Genomic DNA, 18,378 nt, shown 5'->3' on the forward strand with positions numbered 1-18,378 from the left:
TCTAGATTGAATATTAAATTTTATTTTCAAGATGAATAGTGAAAAGGGAGTGGCTAGTTTTTGCATCCCCATTGATTGTCTTTACCCATCTGAAATCTGAGTATTTGTAAAATTTTTCTTTATCTGATGCATTGAAAAGGACCATAATTCTAAAGTCCTACATTCTATGCTTTTGCTACTTAGTTTATCATTTCTATAATAAAGTAGTAGGCAAGCTTCTCAGGTGTTTCCCATATTTTAGTGCCTATTTTCTATTTGGTGTGTGTGTGTGTGTGTGTGTGAGAGAGAGAGAGAGAGAGACAGAGAGAGAGAGAGAGAGAGAGAGAGAGAGAGAGAGAGAGAGAGAGAGAGAGATGGATGTGGGCATTGATTCTGCATGCTCCAAGATCCCACTGATTCTACTTCCCAGAAAGACACATGTGTCCTTCTAGTACCTGTCTTAATATAGGGGTGCTGTATATTGAACTTCTGCCAGCAGACTTGTGAAGCCAGTGCCTTTATCCATGCAGACATCTCCCCAACTCCTCATTTCTCATATTTTAATCAAATATCCATAGTGAAATGTAAAAGAAAGCAATTTCAATATATATGCAACCTAAACAGAGGTAGGTCTAAGTTCTTCATGAAAAACTTGAGCTTTGAAAAAGTACAAATTATGAAACTTCCACGGTGAAATGACTCTATGATAAATGCATTTAAAATTGGAGCTTCCTGGCCAGGCATGGTGTCACACACCTTTAATCCCAGCACTCGGGAGGCAGAGGTAGGAGGATCACTGTGAGTTTGAGGCTGCACTGAGAATACAGAGTGAATTCCAGGTCAGCCTGGGCTAGATTGAGACCTTACCTTGAAAAACCAAAAATAAATAAATAAATAAATAAATAAATACTATTAATAAAATAAATATAAATAAAATAAAATTGGGGCTTCTGAGTAGGATGGTGGAATAGGAACCATGGGAAAGGAACCTGTGGGAAAGAGGGGTAGGATTTTGTGGTGCAAGTGTAAGTGGGGATTTACCTAACCTTCACACAAAGAATTCATTAGGGCCTCATCTGGACCCTATGAGCAGGACACCTCTGGTTAGCTAGGCACATTGAGACCATGTAGGCAGGAAACCACTTGTCTACCTATGAGTATTTGGCCTTGGCAGGCAGCCTCTGAGCTGCCTAGGCACATTAGGTGTGGATCCCTTAGGCCTATTTGGGCCAGGCAGGTAAGGAAGCTCCTGGCCTCCCAGGTGCATTTGGAATGGGGGTGGGGAGGCAAGGAACCAACAGATCGCCACTCACAAGTACTGGGGACAGGCCCACAAGCAGGGTTCTACCTGTCATCATTAAGTCCAGACCATCCCCACAGATACATGACCCAAGCAGACTCTACAAACCTTTAATTGAAGTCTAACAACAGCAGCGAGATCCCCAGTATCTCTTTCCTTCTGCCTGCCACCAGCAGCCACAGCCAATCTGACCACACCAAAAACCAGGAGGTGAGCAGCAGAAAGAAAACAGGACCCTGATTGGTCACAGAGTTGTGCAGGCCTTACAGGGGAAATTGAACATACAGGGGCCTGGCTTAGGCTCAAGAGCACCAGCCAAAACACATGAATACACCATCATCCCTCTCCAACCTTGACCAAACCTGGACAAGGCAATCAAGACTTATTGCTTAAGAGATATAATTACTATATTCTTAGTGAAGCAAGACAACTATCTCAAAATAGGAAAACACCAATGATAAACAACACAAGACACCAAACCAATAGATCCCCACAAAAGATGTCTAGTCCCATAATGGAAGACTCCATTGCAAACCTAAGGGAAAAATTCCAGCCATGGAATCCCAAAAATAAAACTGTGACAAGCATGTTAAACATGTTTAATGAGGCCATGAACCAAGGGATGGAAGAATTAGAAGAGAATAGACATAAACAACTCACAAAGGAATTTAAAGTGTGAAGGAAACAGAAGCAAATCAACAAAAAGAATTAAAGACAATTCTCAAGAAAAAGTTGCAGAGAATTAAAAAGAACATAATAGAAAGATAATGGAAATGGAGAATAGCCAACCAAAAAAAAAAAAAAATGAATTCAACAGTCAGTGGAATAAACTCAATGAAAACATAACCTAATGCAGGAATGAATTCCAAGTAACAACAAGCAAGTCTAATCAAGACATGGAATTGGAATTCTATAAACAGTTGGAGATGCTGAAAAAGAAATAAACCATAATTGACAACAACAATGAAACAACTCTGTTAAAGGGCTCCCAAGAAAGCCTCCCAACAGAGTAAACCATGTGGAGGACAGACTTATAACTTGAGGACAAAGCAGAGGAAAATAGTCCAGCAGTCCAAAAACAATGACAGCTTAAAAAAAAACATGTGAACAGAATATGAGGGACATATTGGGCACTTATAAAAACAAAACAAAACAATGGGGCTAGAGAGATGTCTTAGCAGTTAAGATGCTTGCCTGCAAAGCTTAAGTACCTGGGTTAGATTCCCCAGTTCCCATGTAAGCCAGATGTACGAAGTGGCACATGCATCTGCAGTTTGTTTGCACTGGCTAAGACCCTAGCATGCCTATTCTCTATTTGTCTCTCATCTTTTTATCCTAAGGTAGTGTCTATCTTTATTTGTAAGATGGGTTTCCTATAGATAGCAAATGGAGTTCCATTTTCTGATCCAGCATTTTAGTCTGTGCCTTTTGATTGGAGTGTTGAGACTGTTGATGTTTAGTTATAATTGTAGGTATGAGTTAATCCCTGTCAGGTTGAAGGCTTTGTGGAGTTTGATGTTTTCTTGACTTTGTATGTTTTTGTGTATATTCTGAGAGAAAAAATAACAATCAAAAGTAGTAGGCACAGGCTAAAAAGCTGGATCAGGAAAATGGATCTCCATTTGCTGTCTACAGGAACCCCACCTTACAAATGAAGATAGACACTTCCTTATGGTAAAAATAAGAATATATGGCTATAATGATACCAGACAAAATAGACTTCAGAAGTAATCACAAGAGATAAAGAAGGCCACTTCATACTAAGGGACCAATACAATAAGAGGATATTATATTCATAAACCTCTATATGCATCAAACACCGGCACACAAAATTTTTTGAAGAAAAATGTTAGAAAACAAAGCATAAATAAGTTCTAATAAAATAATAGGAGACTCTAGTACTCCACTATCATCATTAGGCAGATGATATAAGCAGAAAATAAACTGAGAAATAAGGGAACTAAATGATACTGTAGGTCAATTGGACTTAATAGTGATTTTCAAATATTTCACCCCAATTCCGCAGAATACACATTCTTCTCAGCAGCTCAAAGAATCTTCTCTAAAGGGTTTTATTTCAAGCTTATAGATCCAGGGGAAGTTCCATTAATGGAAGAAGTTGGCTCTTAATCATAATCCAGGAAAAGAGAGAAAACACCACCACCCAGCAAATACCAAAAGGCAGCAAGCATACACCTGCCAGAGCTCACGCAGGCCTCTCCACACTTTGGGGCTGGAATCAGATCCATTCCCAAACATACTTTTGGGCTGAACCTCAGAGTCTAACCTCAGTGACACCTTCTCCAGCCAGACGAGAGACTCTAGTTACCAGCTTAACAAAAGACCTAAGTCATCCCCCAGGCCCTTCTTGCTTTTTAAAAAAGCTAGTTTGTATTCATCTGCAAGAAGAGAGACTAAGAGGAGAGAGAGAGAGAGAGAGAGAGAGAGAGAGAGAGAGAGAGAGGAGAGAGAGGGAGAGAGAGACAGAATAAGCACCCTAGTGCCTCTTACCACTGCAAATGAACTGCAGACGAATGCACGACTTTGAGCATATGGCTTTATGTGGTCACTGAAGAATCAAACATGTGCATGTGTGAGTGTCTGTGTGTGGATCTGTGACAGTAGAGAAAAGAGACAGAGAGACTGAGGGAAAGAGATCAGGCACACACAAAGGTGCACTTTGCCACCACAAACTCCACATACATGTGCAATTTTGTACTACTGGCTTTATGTGGGAACTGGAGATTGAACTCATGTATTGAACATTTGTGTTTTTTTTTTTAATTTATTTCATTTATTAGTGTTTTTTTTTTTGTTTGTTTTGTTTTTTTTTAGCAAATACAGGCAGTTTGGTACCATTGTTTAGGCTCATCCATGATCTACCCCCTCCCATTGGACCCTCCTTATTGATGTAAATGGGTCGTGCATTGTGGAGTTAGCCCACAGTTATTGGTACAATAAATGTCTCTGCATATCATGACCCAACAAACATTTGTAAGCAAGAACCCTTAACTGCTAAACCACGTTCTCTACATTCCTTTTCATATGGCAAGTAATTATTCATCCCATAGGTGCAGAGTCATGCATCACATAAAAAGTGCAGATACATTTTAAGAAAACTGTCACATAATGTTGTCACATAGTTATTGGATTCAGTTAAGTAAAGGTGGTTTTCAAGTCACTAGGAGATGTAATTCTGCCAGACTCTCACTGCATATTGTGCTGTCACTGGCAGGAGGGTCAGGACGCAGAGTGGGTCTATACCATAGTCATGCATCATCCTGTGGCAGGCATGCAGGCTGTTTCCTCTTTAACCTTTGTCTTCTTAGTATTGTCAATTCATGTAGATTTTGAGAGACTCACAAACTATATCAATTGTAATAATCATATATTTAAAAAACTTTTGTTTCCATATGTATTGTCAATGTATGTTATTCCTAAGGCATGTACTACCATATCAGCAGTGCAGACACACAGCTGTGCTGTGAGGAAGGAGGAAGATATGGGTTAGATTTTCTTCTGGCTGGCTTTTATTACTCATATTGGGGTACTTGGCCATTTAATCATCTACTTTGAAGTTCTTAGTGACCTAATCCACATGCCTTGAAAATATCAGTTGGAAACCTATTTTAATGGGATGTTACATGGAATTGTAACACATATGATAAATACATGTTTCATTCTTATAAATTTTTGAATAGTTCAAATTTAGAACATTCAGTCCATAAGTACACAATTAATTAATATGAATATTTGAAATCCAGCATGACAGGAGACAATTGTCATCTATCACAGCCAACGTTCAATTTGGCTCTATATATCATATTACTTTATTATTATTGCTATTATTACCTTTGAGAGAGAGAGAGAGGGAGGGAGAGAATGGGTGCACCAGGACCTTCAGCCTGCTATGAATTTACACCAGTTACATGTGCCCCTTTGTGGCACATGTGTGACATTGTGTACTTGTGTCACTGTGTGCCTGGCTATGTGGGACCTGGAGAATTGAACATGAGTACTTAGGCTTTGCAGGAAAGTGCCTTAACCACTAAGTCGTCATCTCTCCAGTCCCATAATAACTTTCGAAAATGCTGATCCTCAGAGGAATAAGTTCTTAAAAGTTAAATGAATACTTTAAAAACCTGTGTTATAATCTTTTAATGACTAAACAGGTAGGGCCTGACAAGTTTATACTTTGAACCATTGTTTCTACTGTGAGTGCTTTATGGCAAATATATTTCTTCAAAAATAAATGTGAACTATGCCTTTGTATAACTTCTGAAGCATAAGTGATTAGAGTATCCCATTCAGGTTCATATATTTGAATATTCATGGGCCATTCTCATTTAATCCCTTTGGGATTGTATCTAAGCATTCTAGGCTACTGGAACTCCCTGTGCTTACTGATTCTGGGGAAGCTAATTGAATCTCAATTTTTTTTTTCTTTCTAGAGGAGAGAGCAGGCGGAAGTAGAGGAAAGGGAGGAAGAGTGTTATTTTCTTGATGTAAATAATTACTCAACTAAAATACCTCCTTCAGCAAATATGACGCCTCCTCCGGAGTTTAGGAGCCCCAGGAATCTGATGACAGCAGGAAAAATGTCTTCATGAAACAACATGAACATGAAGAAGTCACTTTCTCAGAGCATCCACATATCTTTGGCCTTTGATGTGCCAGCAAATTGCAAGCAGTTAGGTATGTGTCTCCCACAGATGTCAGAAGACATCCCCTCTAAGGGACAAGGGTCTCAGCTTATGGATCTTTGCAAGTACTTTATATAGCTAGTGCCATTTCAGTTTATGAATAGAGTGGCCAAAGAAAGTTTCACACAAACTAGGACATGGAGAGAATGAAAGTAGGCACTGTCAATCATTAGCCTGCTACAATATTTGTAAACCTGATAGTTGCTAGGCAAACTGGAATGAAGGTTCACCCTGCTTAGGCACCCTCTTCCCTACCCAGCAGAGGATACCACTGAAAAGCAGACACATTGCAAACACGCATCATTAATCAAGTAAGATGCTAGTATATTTTCAATGAATCTTTACTATTTTATTCTCATCTCTGTTCCTTTGTGTTGGCACTGGGTCTCAAACCCAATGTCTTATGCATGCAAAGTGCAGGCTGTATCACTACGTTATCTCCATATGCTGGTATCTACCATTGAAACGATCTAGCATTACAGACTTATATGCTGAGGTTTCAAATTATTTTAAAATGTATGTTTAGTTAATGTAAAAAAATCTGATACTTTCAACTTAAAAACAAATCATTTGTGAATTCAGGTTGTTAGTATTCCACAAAATAGAATGCAAAATACATATCAAATTATATTTGGTTGATGGAATGTGAGTTTGATTTAATATAACTTATTTTTAATAAACATAAACAGGCATTCTTGGAAATCCTTGTTCATTATAAATACTTTTGTATTTTTAGTTGGGGTACAATTTATTGCATTTTTCTTTACATGTTGTTTCTGCTCACAGAGTTTCATTTTATATTTCTTGAAAGACCAAAATAATGTAATTTTTTTCTTCATATTTTAGTTCTATCCACACCTTTTAGTGTGTGTTTCATACGCTGCATCTTGCACTGCATTGCCGAGATAGTGTTGAAACAATATTAAGCCTGTAACATTTATTTAATATCAAGGTGCTTTTGGGTGCAGGTGTGTGTGTGTGTGTGTGTGTGTGTGTGTGTAGTCATGCAGTGACATTGCACTCATCCTGCATGGGGGCATACTCAACCGGATGGAAATATTGCATGTCCTGCTTCCTCACACTTCAACCTGTTCTTACTTTAGCCAATGTCTCTTACTGACATCAGAGTTTGCTGGACATTTTTTGTTTTGTTTTCTTTTTACCAAGCCCTTGTGATTCTCTAGTCTTTGTTCCCATGGGATTGGTGTTTTTCATGTGTGTGACCATGATTAGCTATTTATGTGGGACTTGGGGACTTAACTTGTGTGGTTTCTCAGGCCTCCTTAGGCCTTCAAGCTTGCTCAGGGAGGGGTCTTGGCCACCAAGGTATCTCTGACCTTCAAAGCACTTGTTTCTGTAAGTCCCTACAGCCATCAGATTCTCGATAGAAGCTTTGATGATCTCTTTTGATACTACTGAGCATCTGGGAACTAGGATGTCTTTTAAACTGCTGAGTCATTATTTTTCTTTTGCTTTTCATCAAGATGTTCTTAATTAGTGTACTTATATAATACATTTCAAGTAGCATTTTTGCTTATTAATTCATTTATTTTCTCCAACTCCATGATTGGCTACTATTGGCTAGTTTCTGCATTTTTATTAATTTTAAATTAAGAAGCAACATAGTAGTTTTTTGTTATACAATTTTTACACATGTTTTTTGGTTTTATTCTATTGTTTATTTACTTTTGGTTTTTCAAGGTAGAGTCACACTCTAACCCAAGCTGACTTGGAATATATTATGTCTTAGGGTGTCCTCAAACTCATGGCCATCCTCCTACCTCTGCATCTCAAGGGCTGGGGTTAAAGGTGTGTGACACCATACCTGGCTTACATACTGTTTATTTTTAGTAAAAATGGAAAAACTTAAATAAAAACATTCCACTTTAGAATTCAACATCTTCATGGAAGAAATTTGGTTATTAATGACATGGGATCTAAATTAGTCCCCTAGAAGTTACTTAGACAGACTGAATAATTTACTATTTTCAATACACTGAATAATTTACTATTTATTTTAACATGAATAAAGTTTAATAATTTACTACTTATTTTAACATTTACCCATCTAAATATAGGAATGGATTGCTACAACACTTGGAGGAAAAGGATGGATTTCTTGGTCTACATTCCTGCTTTCCCCTGATTTTAAAATCTGCTCACCTCCTCCAAAAGGTCCCCATATGACTCTGCGGATGGACTTCACCCAGTCTTCCATATCATTCTGGGTGCTCGCCATGAGGAGGTAGCTCTCATGATTCGCGGTCATCCGATCTCGATCCCCTCCTGTGAAGATACCAGCACATTCAGCTGAAGATTCAGTAAGAATGAGATTCCTCACCATCACCCATCCAGGGAATCCTGGAAACACAGGCAGGGCCTTCTTCAGCCTGCATCAAGTCCTGCCTAAGGGATTGGAATGCTACACCACAGCTTGGGTCCTGGGGCTGCTATTTCAAAAGGAATGACCCATGTTTGTAGGAGAAAGTTGGGGAATGAATTTCATTCCGCAGACAATGCCTGGGGTTTTCTGTCCTAGCAACAACCCACATGGATGTGGTAACTCATAATCCAGTCTATTCACAGAGCTGCTGACGAGGGAGAAACCACAGAGACAATGAAAGATGGGAAAGGTGCACTAGTGGTCCACAGTGCTTGGGATTTCATTTGAAGCGCGTGCTGAACCTTGCTTAGGGTACACGTAGTCCTGATATCAGGGCATCTGGGTTGAGAACGGGACTCAGGGGAAGGAGACAGCCATGCTGTCAGGCTCGCTCAGAGCTTCTCCTCTGTACCTCGGTTCTGGATGAGGGGCCTCAGTCTTCCATGTCGCAATGTAAAGAGGAGAAGGCAAGTAAAGGCAGGGGAAAGAAGACAGAAGGTATATGACTGGACGGTCGTGGTCATTTCTATCTAATCCAATTGTACTGAAGGATGGAAAGTAGAGAGCAAATGTGCCAAATGGACAATAAATAGGTTTCCTAATCATCTCTTCAAGCAAGTTGAATCTGAAAAAGCATGGACTTAGGAGTGACAGAACTCAGCATGAAGGTTTTATCTTGTTCTAGCTGTTTGATTTCTGGGAAATTCTATTACTTCTGGAAACTCGATATCTTTAATCATACTTTAGAAGTGTTAAGCAGTTAGAATTGGTCTTTTATGTCTCATACAAATGAATTACAGGTGGATAGGTATAGGGCTTGAAGGGACTAAATGGACCACATAAAATAGGTTTCCTAATGGGGACAAATTCTTAAGTAAATAAGAAGTAATTTGTGTGAGAACTACATGAGACAAAAGTATGTAACAGTACCGACACTCTGTTAGACTAAAATAGAAATTCTTTAAGTACTAATTACATCTCATTGAACTGCCTCCACTTTCACCATTGAGACACAAATCTAATAAATGCCTGGGAAAAATTAGTCAAAGATAACAAGGGCTATTTTTTTCTCATTTTTATTTATTTATTTGAGAGTGACAGACAGAGAAAGAAAGAGGCAGAGAGAGAGAGGGAGAGAGAGAGAATGGGCGTGTCAACGCCTCCAGCCACTGCAAAGGAACTCTAGATGCGTGCTCCCCCTTGTGCCTCTGGCTAACGTGGGTCATGGGGAATTGAGCCTCAAACCGGGGTCCTTAGGTTTCACAGGCAAGCACTTAACTGCTAAGCCATCTCTCCAGCCCGAACAAGGGTGACTTTTAATAGTATCTTTCTTTGAAACAAATCTACGTATAAAATGCACATTAAAATTATATACTGTATTTGCATGTAAATGCACAGCATAATAACATGCATATGCATGGCTTCATGACATGGCAGTGGCAGAAATAACTGGAAGATAAAAGGAAAGGAAGAATCAGTTGGAACAGTACTAACAATCTATTCTGTATTCTAATCCATGTGTACTATGGTACTGAGCCAAAAAGTGCCATTTTTAATCAGAATATTTTAATTATTGTCTTTGCCTGAAGGACACTTGGCAATTCAGATAGTAATTTCCTGCTGTGTCCCTCCCAGCTCAGGCAGACAGGGGCCTGAAGACGGCAATGATCGGCAGCTGCTGGAATGCCTTTCTGCCTGAACACAGAGGGAAGAGCAACTGATAAGCACAATTGGCCATTCTTCTCTCACTTTTCATTCCATGCTTTATCTTTGCCCAGTACAGGGTGCGTCTGACCTTGAATCTCATTTAGACTGCCAATCACAGATATGAAATCCCATCTGTGAATTTCACCCACAGATATAGATCTTGATTCTTTGGTGTACTATCAAGGGAAAAAAGACTGAGAAAAGCTTTTGCTATGAGTCTTGGTAGACTTAGACTCATTACTAAGAATGTAATTAAAATAATTATATAGATTAACACAGTATTACTCTCATATCTACATTTTCCTATGGTTTCAACTATTCATGGTCCACTGAACTCTGAAACCAAGACATAGGATGTGCCTTGAATGAATAATAATTTTAAATAATGGTTACTACAGTACATCATACATTTTGTAATCATTGCTATTAATCTCTTATTGTGTCTATTTTATGAATTAAACCTTATCATAGGAATGAACATACAGGTACAAATGGTATCTATAGGAATTCAGGCATCCACTATGGGTCGAGGAGCATATCCTCTGGGGATAAGGTGAGAATACAGGACAGATAAGAGGCAGATACTCTGTCCTAAAAATAGGTGGCATCTAACTGAATATGCCCTTATTTCTATTACATGATTCTTCAAGCCTAAGAGCCTTGTACTATGCCTTATAATTAAAGGGATTCAAATATAGCTTATCAGATAACTTATCTCATAAATAATTAAATTCAGTATTTAACTTTCAACATTGTAGGCCAAATTCCATTCTTGTTAGTTCATTATGGGACTCACTGCCTCATTTAACCATATTAGAAACAAAAATTCTTTCAAGACGTGAAAATTTTTAAACAATTGAACTCTAATTAGATGCATATGTGCGCACATTATATCAAATTACATAAGATAGTTGCACATTCTCCATTCTTCAATATGGCTTGAACCTATGCAATTTCAATTTTTAAAAGGCCACTTTAAATGATGTTAAAAAATGTACACCTATTAGTGGACTTAACTTTTTGCTGGTAATACTTGATAGCTTAATGTTATAATCTAGGGGTCTGTGATTTTTGAGTAAGTCATATCTTTCCATTATATTTTCTGTATGTAATAGAATGTATTTGTACATTTTACCAAGACCTTTTGTAATTTATACTTGATATCCACCTTACTCTTCTAGAAATATAGTAGGTTCTCTGAGGTAGACTTAAATACTTGATATGACTGCATTTTATACAATTAAAGGGTAGAATAAGAATTGTCTGTAATCCCAGCACAAATGAGGGTAAGGTAGGAGGATATTGTGAGTTTGGGTCCAGCCTGGGCTGTCCCATGAGTTTCAAGGCCACCTGGACTATAGAGTAAGACCCTTTTCAGGAAAGAAAAGCCTGATGGATTTAATAGAGTAAAACTCTAAAAGATAAGTGAAATATACCTGTGTAAAAGCAAAAACAGTTAATTTAAAAAGCTAATCCATCCATTAGCTCCGTGAAACCTTAAACTTTAGTAGTTCCAAACAATTTAAAGATTTTTTAAAAGAAAACACACAATTTTTCCCCTTTTTTAACTAGTTATGTACACAGTGTGTATACAGTCATGTTAATACCATCATTAGCCTCTCCCATGTCATCCCCTATCCTCAGGGACCCTCCTCATTGGGGAATGTTGGTTGTGCATTGTGGAGGTAGCCATTAGTTATGGGGAAGAGGCAATGTCTCTGTGCATAATGTCTCAACACCTGGCTCTAACAATCTTTCCACCCCCCTCTTCCACAAATTTCCCTGAGCCATGTTGGGTTCATTTTAGGTCTGCTTCAGAGATGAGGTCTTGGGAGCCTCTGTATCTCTGTATCTCTGGTTTGGTAGGAGTTGTGTCTATCTCCTTCTTAGTAAAAGTATTGGAATTGATATGCTAAAATATATAGATATATATGCACATTGTTTATGTGAGTATAGATAATACTTGTTATAATGCAATCACCAAATTATAATTTTGACATTTATTACTATTAATTTTCATTGAATAAATGTACATGTACAAATTGTATATGGCATCTCAATTTTGATATAGGCAAAATATGAAATAGAAAGAAATTTTAAAGATTATTTAAATTTAGGACTGAGCTTGGTGTTTTGTGCTTCCCTTTTGCACAGTGATATGTCTTTTAGATGTCAATCCACACATTATTATCCTGGATGATCTTTTATTTGCTAAGAAGGTATTTTTAGAGAAAATCATTTATGCGTAGGGGTCCACATAGCTGTTTCACCTTTAAATCTGTTCATGTCTTTCAATTTTTGTTTTTTTATTTCATTTTAAGCACTCTGAAAATCATCCAACTTTGCCATTACTCTGATCCACCCATTTTAATTGCTCGGTATAATACTCAATGCTTCCCTCAGAGGTATTCTGTCTTCATTTTTTGAACATAACATATATGACTGCTCTCCCTACATATTCAATATCAATATGTATGAGTTTCTTCCATAAAGCCCCTGGCTTCTTTGCTCAGGGAGACATGCTGCGTTGGGTTCTCTCACTAACATGATCTTTATTTGCTGAAAGAAGCCTTTCTTCACTCCATCTCTTGCTGTGCTTATCTGCTTCACATTCAACATGAGGTGAGCCCATTCCATTCTGTACAGGATTCCATGGATCTTTTTATTATCATGAAAGCAAAATAATAGATGATCAGAGTTGTAGGGTCATGAAAGCACTAAATAATAAAAACCCAAGATAAGTTATAAGATCACTATCACTAATGAGAGCTACTTAAGGTGGAGCAAGATAAAACCTCATTTCTTTCCCTACAACCTTCCACCTCTTTCCCCAGATACTGATCTATCAGTGCATCCTCTGGTAGATTTGGACCAGAGGCCAATGTTGCTGACAGTCCAGACTAGATTACATACTTAGAACTTTCTCCATGACAAGAGACTGTTAATACTATGTACAAATGCTCCTGTGGCTTATATTTAAGAAAGATTTCAATGAGTTCATTGTGTGGAAAGTTCCAGAAATAGTCACTGGTAAAGTTTCCATCTTAAACATCCACTCAATGGCCCCAAGGCTAAGGGTTTGGTCTGTCTATAGCTCTGCTGGGAGATGTTGTAACCTGTACAAAGTAGAGCATAATGGGAGGAAGTGAACAGAAATGCCTCTCAGAGGACTACAGGGGCATCTATTCTTCTCGTCTCTGTTTAATTTCTCAGTCATTGTAAGGGGAGCTGTTGGTTCTCCTAAATGTTCCCACCATGATGTTTTGCTTTGCCAAAAATCCAAAGGGATGGCACCAAGTAAGCAAGACATGAAACCTCATATGCCATGAATCAAAATAAATCATTCCTGAGAGAGAGTCAGGTAGATTTGTTAGGCAGTTAGGGTGACTGGGGCCCCTGAAGTAAAATGCAGAATTGGCCTTGGGCTTTGCTAGAGATCAGAGAGGAAGCTGGCTTCTCCTTATCTCTTGTCTGAAGAAGTTCTCTAGATCTATTTTTCTACAAACAACCTGAGCCTCTCCAAGGAGGGACATGTCATTTCTAGAATTTAAATCAAATCCTGACACTGTGGTGGGTCAAGTTTAGCCCCCAATTCAGGGTCATGGCTGCCATCATCCTGAGCCAGAAAGTAAAACCCATTAAAGTAAGGTTATAAATATGTTTCTGAGGGAAGGGTAAGCTCTCTTAGCTTCCAATTTCAGTTCATTATTCCTAAACCTCCTGGTTCTGCTGAGTACCCCCCCACACACACTTTTCTAAACCCAGTTGAGAATTCCCATGATCCCTCTCTACCCCCTTTTACCCTCCCCATGGCAGGAACTCTCTGTAATTTCTCCTCCTTTCTCACTCTAAATCTCTCTCCACATTTCTTCTAGGCCCACGTGGGCTCTCAGACCACAAGGATGTATTCATTTGCCTTCCTTAGGTATTGAACTTTCCTAAATATTCATTTAATAATTATCCTTCTCAGTTTGGTTTGCCCAATTCTTTGGTTAAATACAAACATGAACCTAAGGTTTTGGATTCAAGGACTTTATTCCTGAAACCCGAATACCCCTTTCATTCCTTCATATAACTTTTCTGTTTCAGATATTTCATCACAGTGACACAAATATGGCTAACCTAGTCACAAAATAGAGTTTTCCATTTTAGTTTGGAAGAAATAAATCCTGTTAAAATTGTGAGTTAAAAAAAAGTAAGAGAATTTTTCAAAATGATGTAATTATATGTGTTTCTTGTCCAGTAAACTTAAAGATATGCAGTGAATTTACTGTTTGTGTTTACATTTAAAAAAATTGTCCAAAGTAAATGTAGTTATGGACATTTAAGTTTATTCCTAAAATGATCACAGTACAGACTTGAGCACAATTCAATGAACACTTCCAATGCTATTAGTAATTTCAAAGATGAGGTATTTCCTCATTCCTAATTGTAAATCAGGTCAAAACTAGATTATTTTTACTATCCATTTTATTAGAACTTACAGAGAAGAGTATTTTCAAATCCTAAGTACACATTTTTATTCATAGAACTTTAATCATCCTCAAACATTAGTTTCTTTAAAATTTTGTTTGGGTCTTTAATGGTGGTGGGACTCTAACAAAGAAGTGTAAGGTTCAAAGAGTTCCTAATGCTGGTCAGTGGAACATTAGTGAGATGGAGACACATGTCTTCACTTTTACAGAGACTGTCACTTGGAAACAACCACAAACAATGTGACATGGAGGCCACAAATTATTACCTCCTATGGAAAATATCACCTTTGAAAAAATAACAATGACAAACAAAACAGCACAGCACACACTTCTCAAAATAAGGTAAGGACGAACAAATTTAACTTTGTGCCATTATCTAAGTCATCTTTAAAATAAATTTTGTGTACAATATTTTATTAACTAAAAAAGTAAGTGTTTTGCATGTCTTGTTAATTAAGATTTTCCAAGTATTTCTTCCTCAAATGTTAATTTGAAGGATTATTATAAAGGCAAAATTTCAATTCGCTCTGTTAAAAGAAAAGTTGGCTACATTCTAAGATTTTTGAAAAGTAAAAATTCTGAGGCTGAGAAGCTGGCTCAGTGGATAATGTGCTTGCTGCACTAGTGTGAAGACTTTAGTTCCAATTTCCAACACCCATGTCAATGCTGGATAGACGTGGTGACCTTCCTGTAATCCAGTGCTGGGGAAGTGGAGTCTAGAGATGCGTGGGGCAAAGCTGATTAGTTAGACTGGCCAGATCTACAAGTTCTGTTTCAGCAAGTAAGGTGGAGAGCAATTGAGAAGACACATAACATCAACTTTTGGCTTCCACATGCACAAACACATGTGCATGCATATCCACATCCATACAAACACACACACACACACACACACACACACACACACACACACACACAGAGAGAGAGAGAGAGAGAGAGAGAGAGAGAGAGAGAGAGAAAGAGAGAGAGAGAGAGTGAGAGAGAGAGAGATAAAAATCCCTTAATCAGAAAATGAGAATTAAGGGTTTGTACACAGAAAAGTTTCGTAACCCTACAGAACTTTTTTTTTTTTTTAATGCTTTAAATCCTTAAACCAGAAAGTGAGAAGTCATTAAGGGCCCAATGTCAATAATTAGCATTACTTTCATAGTTAGTCCCACACAATTTGCTGCTGAATGTTATTTTAAATTATATCATAATTAAAGTCAAATTCCTACTTCCTGAAATTTTTTAATAATATTGTTGCATATAGTTCTTCTCCCTTCAACCAGGCCATACTATTTTTCAAAAAATGATAACCCTATAGCACATACCTACATCATGTTTAAGCTGTGAGTAGCTCTAAATACTAACCAATTGCTGAATGGTTGTTAGTTCCTAATTATGGTATGTTTCTGAGAAATTTCAAAAGGAGGTTTGGGGAGTCTGCTTTGTTATAGGTTATAAAACAAGTAGAAATTTCTATACTGTTTAAATCGCTTTTGGTTAGCCTTTTCTCAAATTGTACTATAAAATATCCCTAAAACATGAATAACAGAGAAATATGTTGCCTACATCAAACTGAAAATACAAATGTGTGCATATGAAGAAGTACTAAGACATACTACAAATTGTGTAGGTAGCTCAGTTGATAAAATGTATGTTTCACAAGCATAAAGGCCCCAGTTTGATCCCCACATCCTGTATTTAAAAAAAAAAAAATCCAGGTGTGGTGGCATGTCCTTATGATTCCAGGTACGAGATGGAAACGGGCGAATCCCTTGGGCTTGCTAGCCAGCCAGTCTAGCCTACTTGATAAACTTAAGGCCAATGACACTCTTTCAAAACACATGAGCTGTGTTCCTGAGAAATGGCTCCCAGGATTATCTTCTGACCTCAGCATGCATGCAACACACATGCACACACACACACACCTACAATCACATGAGCACCCATACACATAACTCACACGCACTAACGAAGAAGGACCAAAAGATGATGCAAACTGTAACAAGGAGGCCAGATTCCTAGGTTCATAGTACTCACTTACTAGCTAGGAGACCTGCGATCTGTATTCAGCAGACAGCAGCAAGACTTTTCTCATTTCTTCATGGTGGCTGGCTGAAAGATTATTACTGCAAACACTTCAAAGAGTGCTTGGGAACCAGGATGCTCTAAGTGTTTTATTATTTCCTCACATATGTATTTTTATCCTCATTTTTTTTTTACTAGATTGAATATCTTAATTAATTTCATTGTATTTATGTGAGAGTGTGTGGTGTGTATTTGCATGTTTGCTATGTGTATGGGCATACACATGTGAACTTGTGAAGAGTACGGTTTGCAGAGGCTTGAGTGTGACATTGGATGTTTTCCCCTGTTACATTTCTTTTTTGTTTTTGTTGTTGTTTTTGTAAATAGGGTCTCTCTCAGTGAACCTAACGGTCAATGATTCATCTAGAATAGCTAGTCAGGGAGCCTCAGGGCTTCCTTATTCCTGACTCCTTTTTACTGGGGGTACATGAGTATACCAACACATTGGCATGGATGTATGTGGGTACTGGAGTCCTGAGCTTAGGTTTTCATGCTTGTACAGCAAGAACTGTGCACATTGAGACATTGCCCAGGCCCAAGTTAATTATTAAAATGTAGGAATGAAGCCTACTTGGAGAATATATTCTGAATATGCTTGTACAGAAGCATCACTTAGTAAGAACTATTGACATTTTTCAAGCTAATGTTGAGGTTCATAGTGGTCATTTTTAAAAAGTAAAGTTGCTGGGCTGGAGAGATGGCTTACCAGTTAAGCACTTTCCTGTGAAGCCTAAGGACACCAATTCAAGGCTTGATTCCCCAGGACCCACATTAGACAGATGTGCAAGGGGACGCACGTGTCTGGAGTTCATTTGCGGTGGCTGGAGGCCCTGGCGTGCCCATTCTCTTTCTCACTATCTGCTTCTTTCTCTCTCTGTCACTCTCAAATAAATAAATATTTTTTTAAAAAAAAGTAAAGTTGCTATACATTTATTATTTTAGATGCACTTATTTTCACATTTTTTTTTTGAGACAGGGTCTCTCTGTATAAATCTGTATAGTATAGACTGGACTTGAATTTCACATCCTCCTGCCTTAGCCTCCAGAACACTGGGATTAGAAATGTGTATCCCTAGGCCAAAAAAATACATTTATTTTTAAATGACTGATGAAAAAATTAAATTTCCAAGTCCAACATGCATTGGAACCATATAAACCTTTCTCCTGGACAGAAGTCTAAAAGACATAACCCTAAATAGGAGCATGGAGGGATCATCTGGTAAGAAGGGCCCTGAAGAGGGTGGGATGAAGCCTAACTTTATAATCCACATTGAGCTGTTGATCAGAGAGGTCTATGAGGTCCCCCCAAACAAGACAGGCTTCTGTCAAAGCACTTGATTAACTGCCTGAGTTGAACATAAGAAGAACCGGCTGAGGGCTGGAGAGATGGCTTAGCAGTTAAGCGCTTGCCTGTGAAGCCTAAGGACCCCGGTTCAAGGCTCGGTTCCCCAGGTCCCACGTTAGCCAGATGCACAAGGGGGTGCACGCGTCTGGAGTTCGTTTGCAGTGGCTGGAGGCCGTGGTGCCCCATTATCTCTCTCTCTCTCCTCCTCGTTTGCAGAGGCTGGAAGCCCTGGCGCGCCCATTCTCTCTCTCCCTCTATCTGTCTTTCTCTCTGTGTCTGTTGCTCTCAAATAATTAAATAATAAAAAAAAAAAGAACCGGCTGAATCTGGGAGGAATCAGTTCCCACGTGGTTAGCCTGTACAGTGCTGAAAAGCACTACATGAGCTGCTGGGGAAAACGGCCAACAGGAGCA

General features: G+C 38.4%; 1 protein-coding gene across 5 annotated transcripts in view; it reads right to left on the reverse strand.

The window, feature by feature from the left end:
• The window catches only part of Arhgap24 (Rho GTPase activating protein 24), a 461,940-nt gene that overhangs the window by 57,383 nt on the left and 386,179 nt on the right, over nucleotides 1–18,378 (reverse strand). For all 5 annotated transcript variants that reach the window (XM_004661586.2, XM_045143258.1, XM_004661588.3 and 2 more), the window contains one exon: nucleotides 8,146–8,268. In XM_004661586.2, the coding sequence (XP_004661643.1) occupies nucleotides 8,146–8,268 (123 nt within the window). The remainder of the gene's footprint in view (nucleotides 1–8,145; nucleotides 8,269–18,378) is intronic.

The sequence above is a fragment of the Jaculus jaculus genome, chromosome 2, assembly GCF_020740685.1.
Source record: "Jaculus jaculus isolate mJacJac1 chromosome 2, mJacJac1.mat.Y.cur, whole genome shotgun sequence".
In the NCBI taxonomy this organism is placed as follows: domain Eukaryota; kingdom Metazoa; phylum Chordata; class Mammalia; order Rodentia; family Dipodidae; genus Jaculus; species Jaculus jaculus.